At 40.5% G+C, this 17,504-nt stretch overlaps 1 protein-coding gene across 2 annotated transcripts in view; it reads right to left on the bottom strand.

Annotated features, from left to right (window-relative positions):
* LOC145344064 (rho GTPase-activating protein 8-like) overlaps positions 1 to 17,504 on the bottom strand; it is an 84,384-nt gene that overhangs the window by 7,033 nt on the left and 59,847 nt on the right. For both annotated transcript variants that reach the window (XM_080190849.1, XM_080190850.1), the window contains exons 10-11: positions 15,963 to 16,040; positions 7,442 to 7,570 (exon numbers count right to left, since the gene is read on the bottom strand). In XM_080190849.1, the coding sequence (XP_080046975.1) occupies positions 7,442 to 7,570; positions 15,963 to 16,040 (207 nt within the window). The remainder of the gene's footprint in view (positions 1 to 7,441; positions 7,571 to 15,962; positions 16,041 to 17,504) is intronic.

The raw sequence follows: 17,504 nt of genomic DNA, 5'->3' as shown, positions 1-17,504 counted from the left end.
TTTTAGGAGATTTAACTCCCCTCACATACTTCCCTTGCTTGAGAAGATTTCTTCCCATTGCCTTTTATAGCACTCACTCTCTATCTCTGATTTTGTAGCAGTTTGTGCTCTACAAAGCCCATTGACTTCATCCCCAGAGTCTCCTTAAAAGTGCTTCTGGCATATTCAATTGTTATGCAAATGTAACATCACTTCATTCTCACCACCACACGGGCAGGTCTCTGTGTTCACTCTGTGCTGACATATTTCTGTGTATATAAAGCAATGAAGCAAAGCACCTCTGGCAGTGCTTTGTTTAAAAATGAAGTTTCAACACTTTAATAAGACAGGTTTCCTGTTTACTGATTGGCAGTAACAAATCGCATTGTAATTCATTCAACATTAAGTTATTTTATATTAAAAACAAATGAAAATTATCTGGCAAACATCTGCAGCACTAAATGTTTAAATTAAAAAGGACTGCCACAACCAGCACCACAGACTCTCTCTAACCCTGCAGCCATCAATTTCATTGAAGAGCAGTTTTTGAGAAGATATTTTGCTGCCATTTGTTTAAGACAATCTGGATGGGGGAAGGCAGCAAAGAAATTGGATCCTTGAATCAAGCCAGCAGGTTTGGATTTTATTAATGGGAACATTCTCTTCAATAAGTATTGCAGAATACACAATCTGTCCCCATAATTTTCCAACTTGCAGTCAAATATAAAAAGACGCATCTTTTTTTCTTGTCCCGTGCAGTTCTTTTCTCAGTTGCTCCTTTTCCCCCCTCTTTGCCAGCACCAGTCCTGATATCTCACCCAGGGAGCGCATTCTGTGATTACTGATCTGCTGGTGAATCTTTGGAACATCACAGGCATGATTTTACAGCCTCGCTCGCCCCAAAACCATAAACTCCCACCCGACCTACGCTAACTGACCTTTCCATGTTCCGCCCCTCACCCACTCCGATCACCGTGGCAGGTGGGGCAGCAACCCCAGTCTGTATAGCGTGCAAGAAACAGTACTTTACGCGTGATAATAATAAATCATATCAAATCAAGGAAACATTCTGGCCCACATTTTAACCCAACAAATTCACAAGCGCATTTTGGACAAGAGTCACTCAGTTGTGGTCATGAAAAGTTATTGTTCCCCCTTCTGGTATAGAGGTCAAATATTTTTACAGTCAATCTAGCCGAACTCATCAAACTGTCCTGCAATTAACAAAACACTTGGGCAAAATTGGATTGCAGATCTACGTTAGAAAATCTGAAACTGCCTGGATTAAATGCAGCCAGTCAATGAATGCAGAGAGAATTTCAGAATTCAGCTGCCAGAGAGAATGATGGATATGTCAGACAAAAAATGAACCACATTTTCAGACAAAAAATAGTTTACAGCAATTTATGTGCAACAGTCAGCATGATGTCTTCTGTACCAATGTTATCCACATATATTTTGCAGTGTTTTCTTCCTCTAATTCTACTGAATACTAATGTTTAAACAAGTGCAACTAATTAAATGCAATATGCTGCAAGCAGAATGTAAATGTTTTATTAGCATAACTCAGCAGTTACATCAGGCCTGGAAGACAATCCATTATTTCATTAAATGACAAGCAAAGACAAAAAGAGCTAAGGGTTAAACTGTTTGTTTTTAAACACATGGTCAGAGCTCAGCTTAGCATCTTCTGAACCTCCATGTGTTGCTGGAGATTGGCATACTACTCCAGACAATGATAACAGGCAGGCCAGGAAAAATCTAGAAATACTTTTTTCGGTTGAACTGGCAGAATAAGGCCAAAATCAATCCTCTCTCTCATCAAGGAAAATTACTTGAACGTTTCTCAGTGAAATGGTAAACTTCAACTACTGAGCTTCACTAGGAAGGTAGAGAAAACACTAAGGACATTCTGAAAACCTCCCTAAATAAATACAAACATCTTCATTGACACAGCAAAATCACTTGCCTTTGGATGCATAAACTGGCAAGAAACATCTGCAAAGGCACCAATCACCTTGAGCATAACTGGGTGGGGCATGCAGAGGTGAAGCATAAACAATGGAAACAGAGCACAGAATCCAGAGTGTCTTACCATCCACCTCATCAAACACCACCTACCAAACTTGTGGCAGAGTTTGTGGTTCCAGGATTGGACTATTCAGCCACCGCAGACCCCACCTCCCAGGAGTAGAAGTAAGTCACCCTCGACCCTCAGGGACTGCTGAAGAAAGAATTGATTTTTTGGGTGTGGTACAAAATACTGAGTTATTGCAACTCAAACAACATTAATTCCTAGATTATACCAAATTACTGATCACAGCCAAGGTAACAACTTAAGTTCTGCATCTGGCATCAGCACCCCAGTGCTTAGTTGTCAATGTAATTGGTGTCTCTCTAGTTAAGGAACTGTAACACTGAAATGCACAAAATGACAAGATACCCTTCATTCCCTGCATAGAAGCCAACCTGTTGTATCTCACTCAAATATCCATTCTTAACGTATGCTACCATATATTAAGTTGATTTTTCCCTACACCCTAGCTCTGCATCCTCTCCTTCCCCATTCTGTACTCTATGAATGGTATGTTTTGTCAGTACAGCGCACAAGAAACAATATTTTTCACTGCATACCAATGCTATATGACTATAATAAATCAAATCAAATAGAAAACAACAGATCCAGCACACATTTCAAATTGTACTAGTGACTATGGCTTTGCTCCTCACTGCCTTAATCTTGTGGGTTACTAGGAAACCATTGGTTCTTCTGAGATAACAAAAAAAGCAGCAAGGCTTGCATCAGAAAAGTAAGTTATTATCTTGGCTTGAGTGCTGACTTTAAGACAATGGACTGGCTCTAACCTCCAACATGTCTGTAAATGCTGAACATTACTTCATGCACATGTTGTGAATTTTAGCGCATAATTCATACGTTTTAGAATGTAATTTGTAGTTTTAGGAATTAAAAATGAGACATCCGGTTGAGAAACTGGCAAAAATTACTGATGTAAATGCAACCCAAACAATGAATGTGCCATCTCTAAGCTTGTAATGGAACCAGACAGTCTGGAGAAAGTATTGTTAGGACTCCATTAGCAACATAAATTATTCATATGAGTTACAGACCCAGAGAGTTGCATTGAAAGTAAAATAATTCCTTTGCATTTCTGTTTGAATCTTCTCAGGGCATGCCACATTGCCATAGGGATAGTGATTCAAGGTGGAGCCCTGGTTAGAAGGTTACTTTGTTAAACTTATGTGTGTGTGCTTGCTGACAGAAGCAGACAGTTCAGTCTGGGTTTTGTGAGGGCAAAACAGCTGGAAGATTTGTTATAGCTTGCAATCCACAATGGTCCTCAGAGCCTTGAGGCAGAAAACAGTGAGCTTGAAAAGTTAGCTTGGAAAGAGCTCCACAAAAGCTGTGGGAGCTGACAGGGATAATATGTCCAAAGCCAGGATGAGGAAGAGTCCATAATCATGAGATCTTCAAAGACAACTGGAGAATTGTTTAGCCAAAAGCTAATAGAATGATCTCCATGTAATTTGTACCTCAAGGGAGAGCTGGAACACCAAGGAGAGTTAAAGTAAACTCTGGAAGCTGTGACATACCTTTTGGATTGATCCCAGGAAAAGTGAATAAACCTCCAAGATTATGTAAGATAAGGGAACTCTAACAGTGAAGTAAAAAATAGAACTTAGTTCACAGCGTAATTCTTTGAGTTACTTTATTAAATTAGTGGCATTTGCTTTGCTTAATTTCTCTTCATACATGCAATAGAGGTTGTCCTTTTTTGAAATCTTGTCGTGTCATTCTGTCAGTTAAATGCTAGATGTTTGGATTTCTTTGATAACAGTCCCTAACAAGCTTGCAACACGGGCTCCATAGCGGAGGAAATGGAAGCAGCAGTGGATAAGGCCAGATTGGACTTGCTTGTTTGTCATACTATTACATAAATAATAAAAAACATTACATAATAGTATCATTGCATACAAGATGCAGTCCTCATATCTACTGCTCTGCTGTGGGTGGGTGGGCTTTGATTTGCATCTGGATTTCCAAACTGTACTTCTTTGAGATGTCTCTGTGCGAGTTAGGCAAGGAAGGACTATGTGGGAGCAATTCTCGGTGTGGATTTTGTTATTTTTTTCTTCAAGTATTTTTATAATGGGCTACACAGGTTTCAAAACTCTGTGGGAATGTTATGTAAAGTAGTTAATTTATTTCACAATATACCAATGAGAATACAGAGACACAGAAAGGATGACACACATAGACCTTCCCTCCAATCACCGCACACTAGTATGGTTTCAGTTGCCCAGCAACTGTCCAATCTAGCTGAGCTCAGGAGTAAGATGGGCTTTTTTTTTCAGTTGTATACTATATCTGCCAGGGTGAAACCGTGAAAAATGAACAGATGGCTAAAGATGGTTAGCGTTAAGAAAAACACGCAAAGTATCAGGTATAAGAAGCAAAGTAATGCAATTTGTTTTGCCAGGAGCAGGGTACTTGCTGAAATTGCTGGTGAGACAACAACCATTGACTCAACATGTAAATCTCAGCCAATGAAGCAAAACGCTGACACAAGACATGAAGTAGGATTTATATCAAAGAGACATTAATGTGAAAATAACAACAAAACTTGATGCAAAACTGGGGAATATTCTTTGCTGCAAGTTCATGTTATGTAGTGAAGTCCTACTGAATAACACTCCAAAAACCATGGGAAATATTTTTTGGATGGCAGGGTTTCCTACCCTCCCACCTCAAGAGTCAACAGAGAAGATATTCCCAGCTTCCGCAGCCATTTAATGCTGATGGGGAGTTAATTGGCTGAGGGCGAGATGTCCGCCCCATGTTAGGATGATGTCCTGCCTTAGAGATCTGCCGGCCAATCCAACATTGCAGTTCCAGCAGCACCGGTCTGAGCACTGGCCAACTACTGACAGTCCCTGAAGAAGCTAATGGAAGCCCAACCACGCAAACCCAGGGTATCGGAGGGGGTGAGGAACCAGGTATGAGAGGCTGGATGGGTGGATTAAAAGGAGGGGTGTGATGTTGTGAAGAAGTGCTGCCAATGAGCACAAGGGGCCGGAAAAGCAGGTCTCCCTCCACCCCATCCGCCAAACAACCAATCTTCTGCCCGACACCATGAGCGTCTGTTTACCCTTGTGGAAGTGAATATTGAAGTTCAAAAGTTTTCACATGTCTACCTTCAATCCACTTGGAGATTGCTGGCAGCTTGATTATATTGGAGTGGAAAAAGTCAGGTAATTTTTAGCAGCCATATTTAAGGCTTGTATCCATTTAAAAGGAAGATTAGCTCCTGTTTTACAAAGCTGTAATGTAACAACTACAGATTCTGTTGTTATGCTCAGAAAGCTCAAAGGTTAACTGAAAAACTGCCATTTACAAACACGAGGGTCTAATTTAGTGACACGTCCAATGATGTCCTAATTCAATGGTGAACTATGCATCAGCACTTAGTACTTTGCTCTGCAAATTCACAGATGTGGCAGGCTTAGCTCATCTTCTGGCATACATGCAGCATATTTACAAAAGTGGCAACAAAAAAGGATATTTTGTTTTACCAGTCACCGGCAAGCAGAACAGGTAATGATAATTTCCAGTTGCAAAGCTTCATAAAAACTGAGATATTGACATTAGGTTACAATGCACTGGCACCTGTCCCAATGGAATAAAGTTATTGACAGGTAGAAACAGTGGAGTAGTGACAGGAATTAGAGCAGTTGCTCCTAATGCAATGCGAGTGCAATGTAGCTTACATCAGGAAGTACAGCTTCCAACTTGAAGGAGGTGCTGGACAGTACTGTGAAGATTCTGAAAGTCCAATCTTTGAACTCCAGAATATTTTCTGCTCTCTGTGTGAGATAGAAAGCAAGCATTATCAAATTATCAGTCCACATGATAGGAAGGTCGATGGCTGTTCCATGGCATGTGACTTCGAACTCCATTTGGAAGTCATATATCCTTTGCAGACCTCACATTCCCACTCTTTCACTGTTTGGATCCCAGCCCAGTGCTCACATCTGGACCACTTGTAATATATATTCTCTAGCTTGAATGACCTATATCTAGGACTCACGAGCTGAGAGCAACTAGCTCCAATGCCTGGGACAATGATTTTAAAAAAGCTGGAATTCTGGCCTTGCATTGTGGAAGAAAACAACACTGAAATGTTCCCAAACATGCCTGAATTCCTGATAACAAATGGACCATGTCACAAGCAATGTTAAAAGTGACATTAAGAAACATTTCACTGAATTGGTGAGGCAATTATTTGAGTACTTTCTCTCAATGGGAAACACAAAGAGCATCACTACCTTTCACAAATTACTTTGCAGTATTTGCAAATAAGAGAACTTTCTGGACATCTCAAGGTTGAGTTCCAACAAAAAGAATTGGTTATTTAGAATCCAAATGTGAGACTGAATTTTCAGACAGGCCTATCGAAGTTTTGATACTGTTCTTAGCTACAACTCGGCTTCTCAAAAGTGGATTTTCACCATTCAAAGTTGTCATCAGCACCTTTGCGTAGAAAGCGTTTTAAAAATATCACCCCAAACATTATGCATATATATTCAAACAACCACATCTGTCGTCAGAGTGGCAATAATACTAATGAGATGTTATTAAGTTATGAACTAAAAGCAGGAACAGGTGATTTAGCATCTCGGGCCTGCTCCGCCATTCAATATGATAATGGCTGATCTCATCTCAGCCTCAACTCCACTTATTCTCCATAACCCTTCAACCCATTGCTAATTAAAAATCTGTCTATCTCCTCCTTAAATGTATAAAAGCAAGTTACAGTGGATGCTGGAATCTGAAACCAAAAGAGAAAATGCTGGGAAATCTCAGCAGGTCTGGCAGCATCTGTAGGGAGAGAAAAGAGCTGATGTTTCGAGTCCAGATGACCAGCTTTGACAAACAGTCATCTGGAATTGAAATGTCAGCTCTTTTCTCTCCTGACAGATCTGCTGAGATTTTCCAGCATTTTCTCTTTTGGTTCCGCCTTAATGCATATGTGTATAAAAATTTTGTACAATGCTTGGGCATTAAAAGGGGTTAAAATATTAAACCGACATGCGGATATAAGTATAGGACCAACTGGTAGATCTGGAAGCAGCTCAGGGGATATACAGCAAATTTAGGAACCTCTGATTTACAATATTAACTAAATAAATAGGATCACAATGGCAATCACATCATTACAATGTGCACGGGTTACTACACCGACTCGGCACCACATTAAGAAAGAGGCGGAGATAAAAAAACACAATCGGATTTGTGATGTTACAGCTACATAATTCCTATCCAACTGTTTACATATATATCTGCAGATATTGGATCAGATAGAAAATGGAGAACATCCCATATTTCAGATTGTGTACTTGAATTAAAGTATCGAGTGGGAAGAAAAATAAAACTTCTGCTTACTTCCAATACTTTGGACCTGGTCATAAATCTGAGAGGTTAGAAGTGGCTGTGGAAGCTCCCGGAGGAACGTTTTCAAGATAACAGCAGGAATATGCTCATCGCCATACTCCTCAAATTTTACAGGTTTACCTGAAAAAGATATAATTAATGATATGCCTTTTCTCACTATATTATGTACACAATGTATCAAAAGTCTTATAGATTTTGCACTCTTTATATTCAGCATTCTGAATTACTTCCTTTGAGCTTTGTCTGTCCTTACCACATGTAGCTTTGCTTCTCATTCTAACATACACTTCATTAATTGGAGATCCTCCAAATGCTGATTTACATAAGAACATAAGAAATAGGAGCAGGAGTAGGCCATCTAGCCCTTCGAGCCTGCCCCGCCATTCAATAAGATCATGGCTGATCTGTTGTGGCTCAGTTCCACTTTCCCGCCCTCTCCCCATAACCCTTAATCCCATCTCTTATCAAGAACCCATCAACCCGCTTCTTAAAAATATTTAGCGAGGCAGCCTCCACCACTTCAACGGGCAGAGAATTCCAGAGATTCACCACCCTTTGAGTGAAGAAGTTCCTCCTCAACTCCGTTCTAAACCACCTCCCCTTTATCTTGAGGCTGTGCCCCCTAGTCCTACTGTCTTTTTTGAGCGGGAAGAGTCTCTCCACCTCTATCCTATCCATCCCATTCATCATCTTATACGTCTCAATGAGATCTCCCCTCATTCTTCTAAACTCTAACGAGTACAAGCCTAGTTTATTCAGCCTCTCCTCATAGCTCAATCCCCTCAACTCCGGTATCAGCCTAGTAAACCTCCTCTGCACTCCCTCCAGGGCCAAAATATCCTTGCGCAGGTGCGGCGCCCAAAACTGCACATTCTCCGAGCTGTTATCCTAAAGATACATGGCACAGCATTCTTACTGGCAGTGGAGGGAGAATCTGCTGGATTCTTGTTTCATTAGCCCTGTTGCAATCATGGTTCCGATGGACAATCCCAACAGCAAGCATCCTCACCTGACCCAGAATGTATTAATTCTTCCAGTGTTTTCCACATAGCTTTGTAGCTTCCTGTCACTGCTTTTATCCCATCTCTCCAACCCCTCCCCCTTATCTCCACACTGTCTATTTGCTTTCCATTCCTCATTGGTACCACCTCCTACCTCATGCTGGGCACCCAGGTCTTTCCCATAATCTACTCTTGTTGACCCAAGCCAACTAAACCCTCACCAATATGCTTTCCTCTGCAGAAACTCAAACCATCCTCTCCACTGCTCCCACACACTGACATTCTACTCACCCTAGATCTTCTGTATTCCTGACCCCATTCACTTAGAGTAATAGTCACAGAGTCATAGAGGTTTACAGCATAGAAATAGGTCCTTCGGCCCAACTTATCCATGCCACCCTTTTTTTAAAAAACAGCCCCTAAGCTAATCCCAATATCCCGCATTTGGCCCATATCTCTCTATACCCATCATATGCATGTAACTACCTAAATGCTTTTTAAAAGACAATTGTACCCATCTCTACTATTACCTTTGGCAGCATGTTCCAGACACTCACCACCCTCTGTGGAAAAAAATTGCCTCTCTGGACCCTTTTGTATCTCTCCCCTCTCACCTTAAACCTATGCCCTCTAGTTTTAGACTCCCCTACCTCTGGGAAAAGATATTGACCATCTAGCTGATCTGTGCCCTTCATTATTTTATAGGCCTCTATAAGCTCATCCCTCAGCCTCCAATCCTCCAGGAAAAAGTCCCAGACTATCCAGCCTCTCCTTATAACTCAATCCACCAAGTCCCGGTAGCATCCGAGCAAATCTTTTCTGCACTCTTTCTATTATAGGAAGGATATTTAATAATATCCTTCCTATAATAGGGTGACCAGAATTGCACATAGTATTCCAAGTGTGGCCTTACCAATGTCTTGTACAACTTCAACAAGACATTTCAACTCCTGTTTTCAATGTTCTGACTGATGAAACCAAGCATGCCAAATGCCTTCTACACCACTCTGTCCACCTGTGACTCCACTTTCAAGGAGCTATGAACATGTACCCCTAGATCTCTTTGTTCTGTAAGTCTCCCCACTGCCCTACCATTAACTGAGTAAGTCCTGCCCTGGTTCAATCTACCAGAATGCATCACTTTGCATTTGTCTAAATTAAACTCCATCTGCCAATTGTCAACCCACTGGCCCAATTGATCAAGATCCTGCTGCAATTGGAGATAACTTTCTTCACTGTCCACTATGCCACTAATCTTGGTGTCACCTGCAAACTTACTAACCATGCCTCCTATATTCTCATCCAAATCATTAATATAAATGACAAATAACAGTGGACCCAGCACTGATCCCTGAGGCACGCCACTGGTCATAACCTTCGGTTTGAAAAACAACCTTCTAAATCCATCCTCTGGTTTCTGTCAAGAAGCCAATTTTGTTTCCATTTAGATACCTCACCCTGGATCTCGTGAGATTTAACCTTATGCAACAACCTACCATGCAGTACTTTGTCAAAGGCCTTGCTGAAGTCCATGTAGACAACATCAACTGCACTGCTCTCATCAATCTTCTTGGTTACCCCTTCAAAAAACTCAATCAAATTTGTGAGACATGATTTTCCACTTACAAAGCCACGCTGATTGTCCCTAATCAGTACTTGCACCTCTAAATACTTGTAGATCCTGTCTCTCAAATTACCTTCCAACAATTTACCCATCACAGACATGAGGCTTATTGGCCTGTAGTTCCCAAGCTTTTCCCTGCAGCCCTTTTTAAACAAAGGCACAACATTTGCCATTCTCCAATCTTCAGGCATTTCACTCATGATTATCGATGATTCAGATATCTCGGCTAGGAGACCTGCAATTTCCTCCCTAGCCTCCCACAATGTCCTGGGATACACTTCATCAAGTCCCGGAGATTTATCCTATCCTAATGAGCTTTAAAACTTCCAGCATTTCCTCCTCTGTAATATGTACACTCCTCAAGACATCACTATTTATTTCCCCAAGTTCCCCAAGATCCATGCTTTTCTCAACAGTAAATACTGATGAGAAATATTCTTTTAGGATCTCACCCATCTCTTGTGGATCCACACATAGATGACCTTGTTGATCCTTAAGAGGCCCTACTCTCTCCCTTGTTACTCTTTTGCCCTTTATGTATTTGTAGATACCCTATGGATTCTCTTTTGTCTTATCTATCAAAACAATCTAGTGTCCTCTTTTTGCCCTGCTGATTTCTCTTAACTCTACTCCTACACGCCTTATACTCGTCAAAGGATTTACTTGATCCCAGTTTCCTATGCATGTCACTTGCCTCTTTGTTCTTCTTGACCAGGGCCTCAACATCCCGAGTCATCCAGCGTTCCCTACTTCTGCCAGCCTTGCCCTTCACTCTAAGAGGAACGTGTTTACCCTGAACCCTGGTTAACACACTTTTGAAAGCGAGCCACTTATCAGATGTCCCTTTGCTTTCCCACAGACTTACAAACAAGGTGGCCAGGGACCCGGGTTCAATTCCTGCCTCGGGTCACTGTCTGTGTGGAGTTTGCACATTCTCCCCGTGTCTGCGTAAGTTTCTTCTGGGTACTACAGTTTCCTCCCACAGTCTAAAGATGTGGAGGTTTCGTTGATTGGCCATGCTAAATCATTCCCTAGTGGGGGCTAGCAGGGCAAATACATTGGGTTACGAGGATAGGGCCTGGGTGGGATTGTCGTTGGTGCAGGCTCAATGGGTCGAATGGCCTCCTTCTGTACTGTAGGGATTCTATGATTTCACACTTCCAGATCCCACAGTTCCTCATTTCCCTCCATCCATGTCTCCTTCACCCAATCCTCACATAGCAATACAGCAGGATGCCCAAGCACAACTCCCTTCTCCCCAGTGCCACATCACTTCAACTCGTGGACCATACAGCTGCCATCCCCGGGCCGTACTGCAAAGAATTCTTCCTGCCAAAATAGACATTTTCATATTTTCCACATTATACTCCATTTGCCAAATTTTTGTCCACTCACGTAACCTATCTATATTTCCTTGTAGCTTTCTTATGTCCTCTTCACAATTGACTTTCCTATCTATCTTTGTGTCATCAGCAAGTGTAGTGACTATACATTTGGTCCCTTCATCCAAGTCATTTATAGAAATTATAAAAAGTGGAGTCCCCAGCATTGATCTTGGTGGCACACCACCTGTCACATCTTGCCAAATGAGCTATTTATGCCTACTCTCTGCTTCCTCGGCTCGTCAAACTTCTATTTATGCTAATATGTTACCACTACACCATGAGCTTTCAATTTTACAATAAATTTTGATGTGGCACTTTGTCAAATGCCTCCTGAAAATCCTAGTGCAGTACATCTACAGACTCCCCTTTATTTGCAACAGATGTTATTTTTTCAAAGCATTCTAATAAATTGGTTGAACATGATTTCCCTCTTACAAAACCAGGTTGACTCTGCCTCATTACCTTGAATTTAACTAAGCACTCTGCTGTTGAATCTTTAATAATAGTGAATATTTTTCCTATGACAGATGTTACACTAACTGGCCTGCTTTCAGTGTTTCTTCATTTTGAATAAAGGAGTTATATTTGCATTTTCCAATCTAATGGAAACTTCCTTGAATTTAGGGAATTTTGGAAAATTTGTATCTAATATCTTGCTAGACTTATTTTTTAAGACCGTAATGTGAAGTCCATCCTGGGAACTTGTCAGCTCACAACTGTAACAATTTACTCAGTACCACTTCCCTGGTGATAGTAATTTTCTTGTATACCTCCCTCCCTTTTCCTGAGTTACAGCTATTTCCAGGATGTTACTTATATCCTCTATATTGAAAACGGATAAGATATTTGTTCAACAATCATCTTATCTTTCATTATTACTTCCTCAAACACTATGTACAAGGCCAATGCTCATTTTTGTTAACTCTGTTTAAAATTCTTACTATCCGTTTCTTTATTTCTAGTTACCTTTCTCTTGTACTCTTATTTTTCCATAAAATTTTAGTCATTCTTTGATGTTTAAAAATAACCTGTCCATTGTTCTGGCCTGCCACCCATTTTTGCACAATTATATGCTTTTTCTTTGAGTGTAGTTTTGTGTTTAACTTTTTTAGTTAACCACAGATAGTGGCTCCCCTCCCTGGAAGGACGTCTGTCAATGCATTGCCATTGACCTAGCCCTTAACCTAATTTGACAGTTCACTTTAACTAGCTTTGCTTTATGTCCTCATAATTGCCCTTGAGTTTAAAATATTAATCTTGGATTCATTCTTCTCGCCCGCAAACTAAATGTAAAATGCAATCACATTATGACCGCAGCTATCTATGGGCGCCTTCACAATGGGGTCATTTAATTAATACTGACTCATTGCACAATATTAGATCTAGTACAGCATGCTTCCTGATTGGTGCAAGAATGTGCTGTTCTAAGAAATTATCCTGAAAACATTCTATGAACTCCCCATCTAGACTACCTTTGCCCATCTAATTTTTCCAGTCTATATGCAGATTGATCATTGCTGTACCTTTCAGACAAGCTCCCATTATTTTCTCCTTTATACCCCATCTGACTGTGTGGGTACCTGTAATACCATTCCTATAAGAGACTTCTTGCTTTCATTACTTTTCATCTTTACCCAAACCACTTCTACATCCTGGTTTCCTGGACCACTCTCCCCAGTACTGACACCAGTGCCCCACCAAGCAGAATCCACTTCTTCCACACCAATCTTTGAACCACACATTAATTTCCCTAATTGTATTTGTCCTATACCAATTTGCATATAGTTCAAGTAAAAATCCAGAGATTATAACCTCTGAGGATCTGCTTCTTAATTTGGTGCCTAGATCCTCAAGATGACTAAGCAGAACTTCCTTCCTTGCCTGCCTAAGTCATTGGCTCAGGGAAAACACATTTGCATTAAATGTTTGCTTTGGCTCACTGCGTTAGAGGTCAAGCTGCAGACACTGATGTATCAGGGAGGGAAAAATGATACTTAGATCAAGTGACAATTGGAAAATGTTGGTCAGAGCATCTAATATTTCCTCTCTGACTTCCTTCAATACCCTTGGGTACATTTCATCCAGCCCTAATGATTTATCCACTTTGAAAGATGCTAATCCCCTTAATACTTCCTCTCTCCGTTTATTTATCAGACTCCATAATTCACACTTCACAACCTTTTCTTTGAAGTTAGTATTACATTTAACTTTTTAGTTAACCACGGATGGTGGCTTCCCTCCCTGGAAGTTTTCTTTCGTGTTAAGAGTATTCTGAAATATCCCTTTAAATGTCTGCAATGTTTGTATTATCCCCCTCTTTTGTGAAGGCAGATGTAAATTATTTATTAAAGAGCTATACCCACAGGTTACTTTTTTGTTTTTTTTAATGAGCCCTAGTCCTTTCTTAGTTATCCTTTTACCATACTGATAAAACATCTTTGGATTCTCCTTGATTTTGTTTGGAAGTATTCTTTCCTGTTTCCTTTTTAATTTCACCTCCTCTTCTTATACTCCTCTCAACTTTCTGTAGTATTGGCATCTGACATTACTTTTCCTTTTCTGCCTTATCTACCTTGACTTCCAAGGGGCTCTAGATTTGGCCATCTCACTCTCTTTCTTTGTGGGAATATGTTTACTTTGAATCCCTTGAATCTCCCCTCTGAATGTCCCCTATTGCACTGACACTTAATTACCCTCAAGTAGCTGTTTGCAGTCCACTTTTTGGCTAAATCTCTCTTCAGCTTAGTAAAATTGACCTCACCCCAATTTAGAACTTTAACTCCCAATCTATCTTTGTCCTTTCTTATAATTGTTAAAATTAACTGAATTATGATCACAACCAGAAAAATGCTCTCCCACCGCCACTCCTTCCACATTCCCAGCTTAATTTCACAAATCAAGCCCATAACCGCATCCTGTGTTATTGGACTTGCTATCTCCTGCCAAAAAAGGTTCTCCTGAATGCACTTCAAGAATTTTGTTCCCTCATTTCCTTTCACACTAAATCTAACACAGTTAATATTGGGGTAGTACTGCTACTGGTCCATTATCTTTGCACTTCTACCACTACCTTGTTCTTCTACCTCTGACAGTTCTACCATACACACCCAGTTGTGCCATTGCCCCATTTTTGCTCCTTAACTCAATTCAAATAGTCCAATTGGATTAAATTTCTAACATACCATCCCTCCCCACAGCTTTTTTTAAAATTCATTCATGGGACATAGGTTTCACTGGCAGGTCAGCATTTATTGCCCATTCCTAGATGCCACTGAAACTAAGTGGCTTGCTAGGGCATTTCAGGGGCCACATTGCTATGGTTGTGTAGTCACATGGAGGCCAAGCCAGGTTAAGATGGCAGATTTCCTTCCCTAAAGGACATTAGTGAACCAGGTGGGTTTTTCTGACAATTGGCAATGGTTTCATGGTCATCAGTAGATTCTTAATTCCAGTTTTTTTTTATTGAATCCAAATTCCACCAACTACCAATGTGGGATTTGAACCCGTATCCCCAGAACATGAGCTGCATTTCTGGGATTAATAATCTAGCGATAATACCACTAGGCCATCGCCTCCTACTTCGATCAAAATTGCAACCTTCCCTCCTTTTCTTTTTCATCACCCCCTCTATCTTGTCAGAAAACACAGTAACCAAGAGTGTTGTCCTTCCTTAAGCCATGTTGCTGTAATAGCTTTGATATCACATTGCCACATTTCTATTTGCGCCCTCAGCTCATTTGTTTCATTCGCTATACCACTTGAATTGAAGTATATAAGCATCACCAACTTCCTTTTTTAAATTTTCTAACCTTCGTTTCCTTTGCCTTCCAGATTTATTCACAACTTTTCTGCCTTCCATTTCTAATTTTGCCCCATCTAATTCACCTTAGACTCTTGACCCCTGCCAAACCATTCCTAACTTGTCAAATATGATGTTTTTAATGGAACTGCATTTAATAGATAACAATGCTCTGAGCTAAAATACAAACTCATGTTTGTTTGAGAGGAAATCCCATGTCTAGGTCTTTAGCTCAACTCAGCTTCTCAGTGACTGGAACCTGAGAATGATTCTCCAATGTTTACAATACTAAATCTTGCTATTCCCCAGCTAAGAGACTGGAGAACAATTGTGTCCATGACTTCTAAAGTAAGGGGATCAAATGCATTTGTGTAAATGACAGGAGCCAGCACACTTAATCCAGAATTTTATCTAAATATGTATCAGTATAAAATCATATTTTAACACTGTTGCCACCTGAAGGGCAATCGACCAATAATCCACATTTGTGAAATCACTCATCATCTGTTTGTGAATACAGCTCTAATAATAATGAACAGAAATATTACTCAATCAAATCATCACCAGCATTGGGTGTCATCAAATATGTACCTGGCACTAAAACAGAGGGTCACTGAATGCTGAATGTTCTAGATATCTTTTTGTATTGTGAGTTAATGCCATTTGTGACTACATTGACACAGAAAGCTAGGTGGACACCTACCCAGGTTATATTGTTTCTGGATTTCCTTTATGACCTGGATGTTGGCTGATCGTCTGAACAAACCTTCAGTTTTAAGTGCTGTAAACAAAATATTGAAGTTTCCAGTTAACTGTTGTTTCTGTCAGTGACAATATTACTGCGCGCGCGTGCACACACACACACACACACACACACACACACACACACACACACACACACACACACACACACACACAATCTGCTAAATGCAATTCAAGAAAACTACATGACAGCATTTTCTGGTATCTTGCTATTGGGTAGGACTTTCATATACATACATACCATGATAGTACAACCACAATTTTGCATCCAGTCATGTTCCTAAGCAGGAAGGCATGAACAATGCATCCTCAACTTCCCAATATATATAGCTACTGGGCCAGGCTCCTCACCAATAGTAATAAACATAGAAATCTACCCATCCCATTCTTCACGCTTGGAAGGAATTAAGAATTGAAATGCCAGTGACTATAGGACAAAGGATGGTGCATTCTAACAACACAGAAGTTGATGTATCAAATTGGGGAAATAAGGGCTCGCCAAAATATTTGTTAAATTTGATGTTCTTTCAAATAGTGAATGATGGATACTGGGGTGTCAACCTTGACAAAATTTTAAAATGCTTAAAAACGTCTTCTGAATCCCAAGGTTAGGAGAGATTATAGTCCTCAACAACTGTGACATTATCACTGCAAATGTGAGCAACTTGCAGAGACAGCAGCATTAGTAATCACGGTGCAGATTTCACCCACAATCCACTGCTGCATTTCTGGTCTATCTCCATCATTAAGAAGAAGAGTTGAGCAAAGGTGAAGCAAGGAATGGGGAGAGAAAGGTAGAACCTCCAGTCTTTTTTCTTAAAATACCACTAAGCAACAAACTTTAGATTAATTTTGAAGGACGATGCCTGGGATTGTGTTGCCCCTCAAGTTGTAGGTGCACAACACTGAAGGATGCATGGAGTGGAGGGAGTGGAATACGTGCTGGAAACAAGCTGCCAATCAACAAGGGGAGGTTAATGATCAACAACAAGATCCAATTAACCATAAGCAGCCATCAATATGTAGCCGTGCGCTTCATGTGATGAAACCACCTGAAGAAAGTGAGACACAATTTGGAACCCATTCCAAGTGCAGAAGAGAAATCTGTCCTTGGCACCAGTCTAGAGTAAGAGTGACTCACCTGACAAAGGAACAGTGCTCCAAAAACTAGTGGTGTTTGCTACCAAATAAACCTATTGGACTTTAACCTGGTGTTGTGAGACTTCTTACTGTATTTACCCCAGTCCAATGCTGGCATCTCCACATCATCAGTCTGGAGAACAGCATGGTTTACAGATTGTAAAAGTTTTATCTTTATTTCCTCTAACGATCACAATCACAACTTTCATGTCTCTGTAAATCATAGGTAGGTTCTACTCGCATCATCGGACCCTGAAGCTCCCACTCAATTCAACGGACTCCAGGCTAATGCAGTGGAACACTCCAGGAAACATGTAGTGGTGGGATCATAGCAGAAAGAGAT

Source organism: Carcharhinus amblyrhynchos, chromosome 6 (assembly GCF_965287045.1).
Source record: "Carcharhinus amblyrhynchos chromosome 6, sCarAmb.v2.hapA, whole genome shotgun sequence".
NCBI classification, from domain to species: domain Eukaryota; kingdom Metazoa; phylum Chordata; class Chondrichthyes; order Carcharhiniformes; family Carcharhinidae; genus Carcharhinus; species Carcharhinus amblyrhynchos.
The sequence above is the reverse complement of the archived record's forward strand: the minus strand, read 5'-3'. Positions and strand labels throughout refer to the sequence as shown.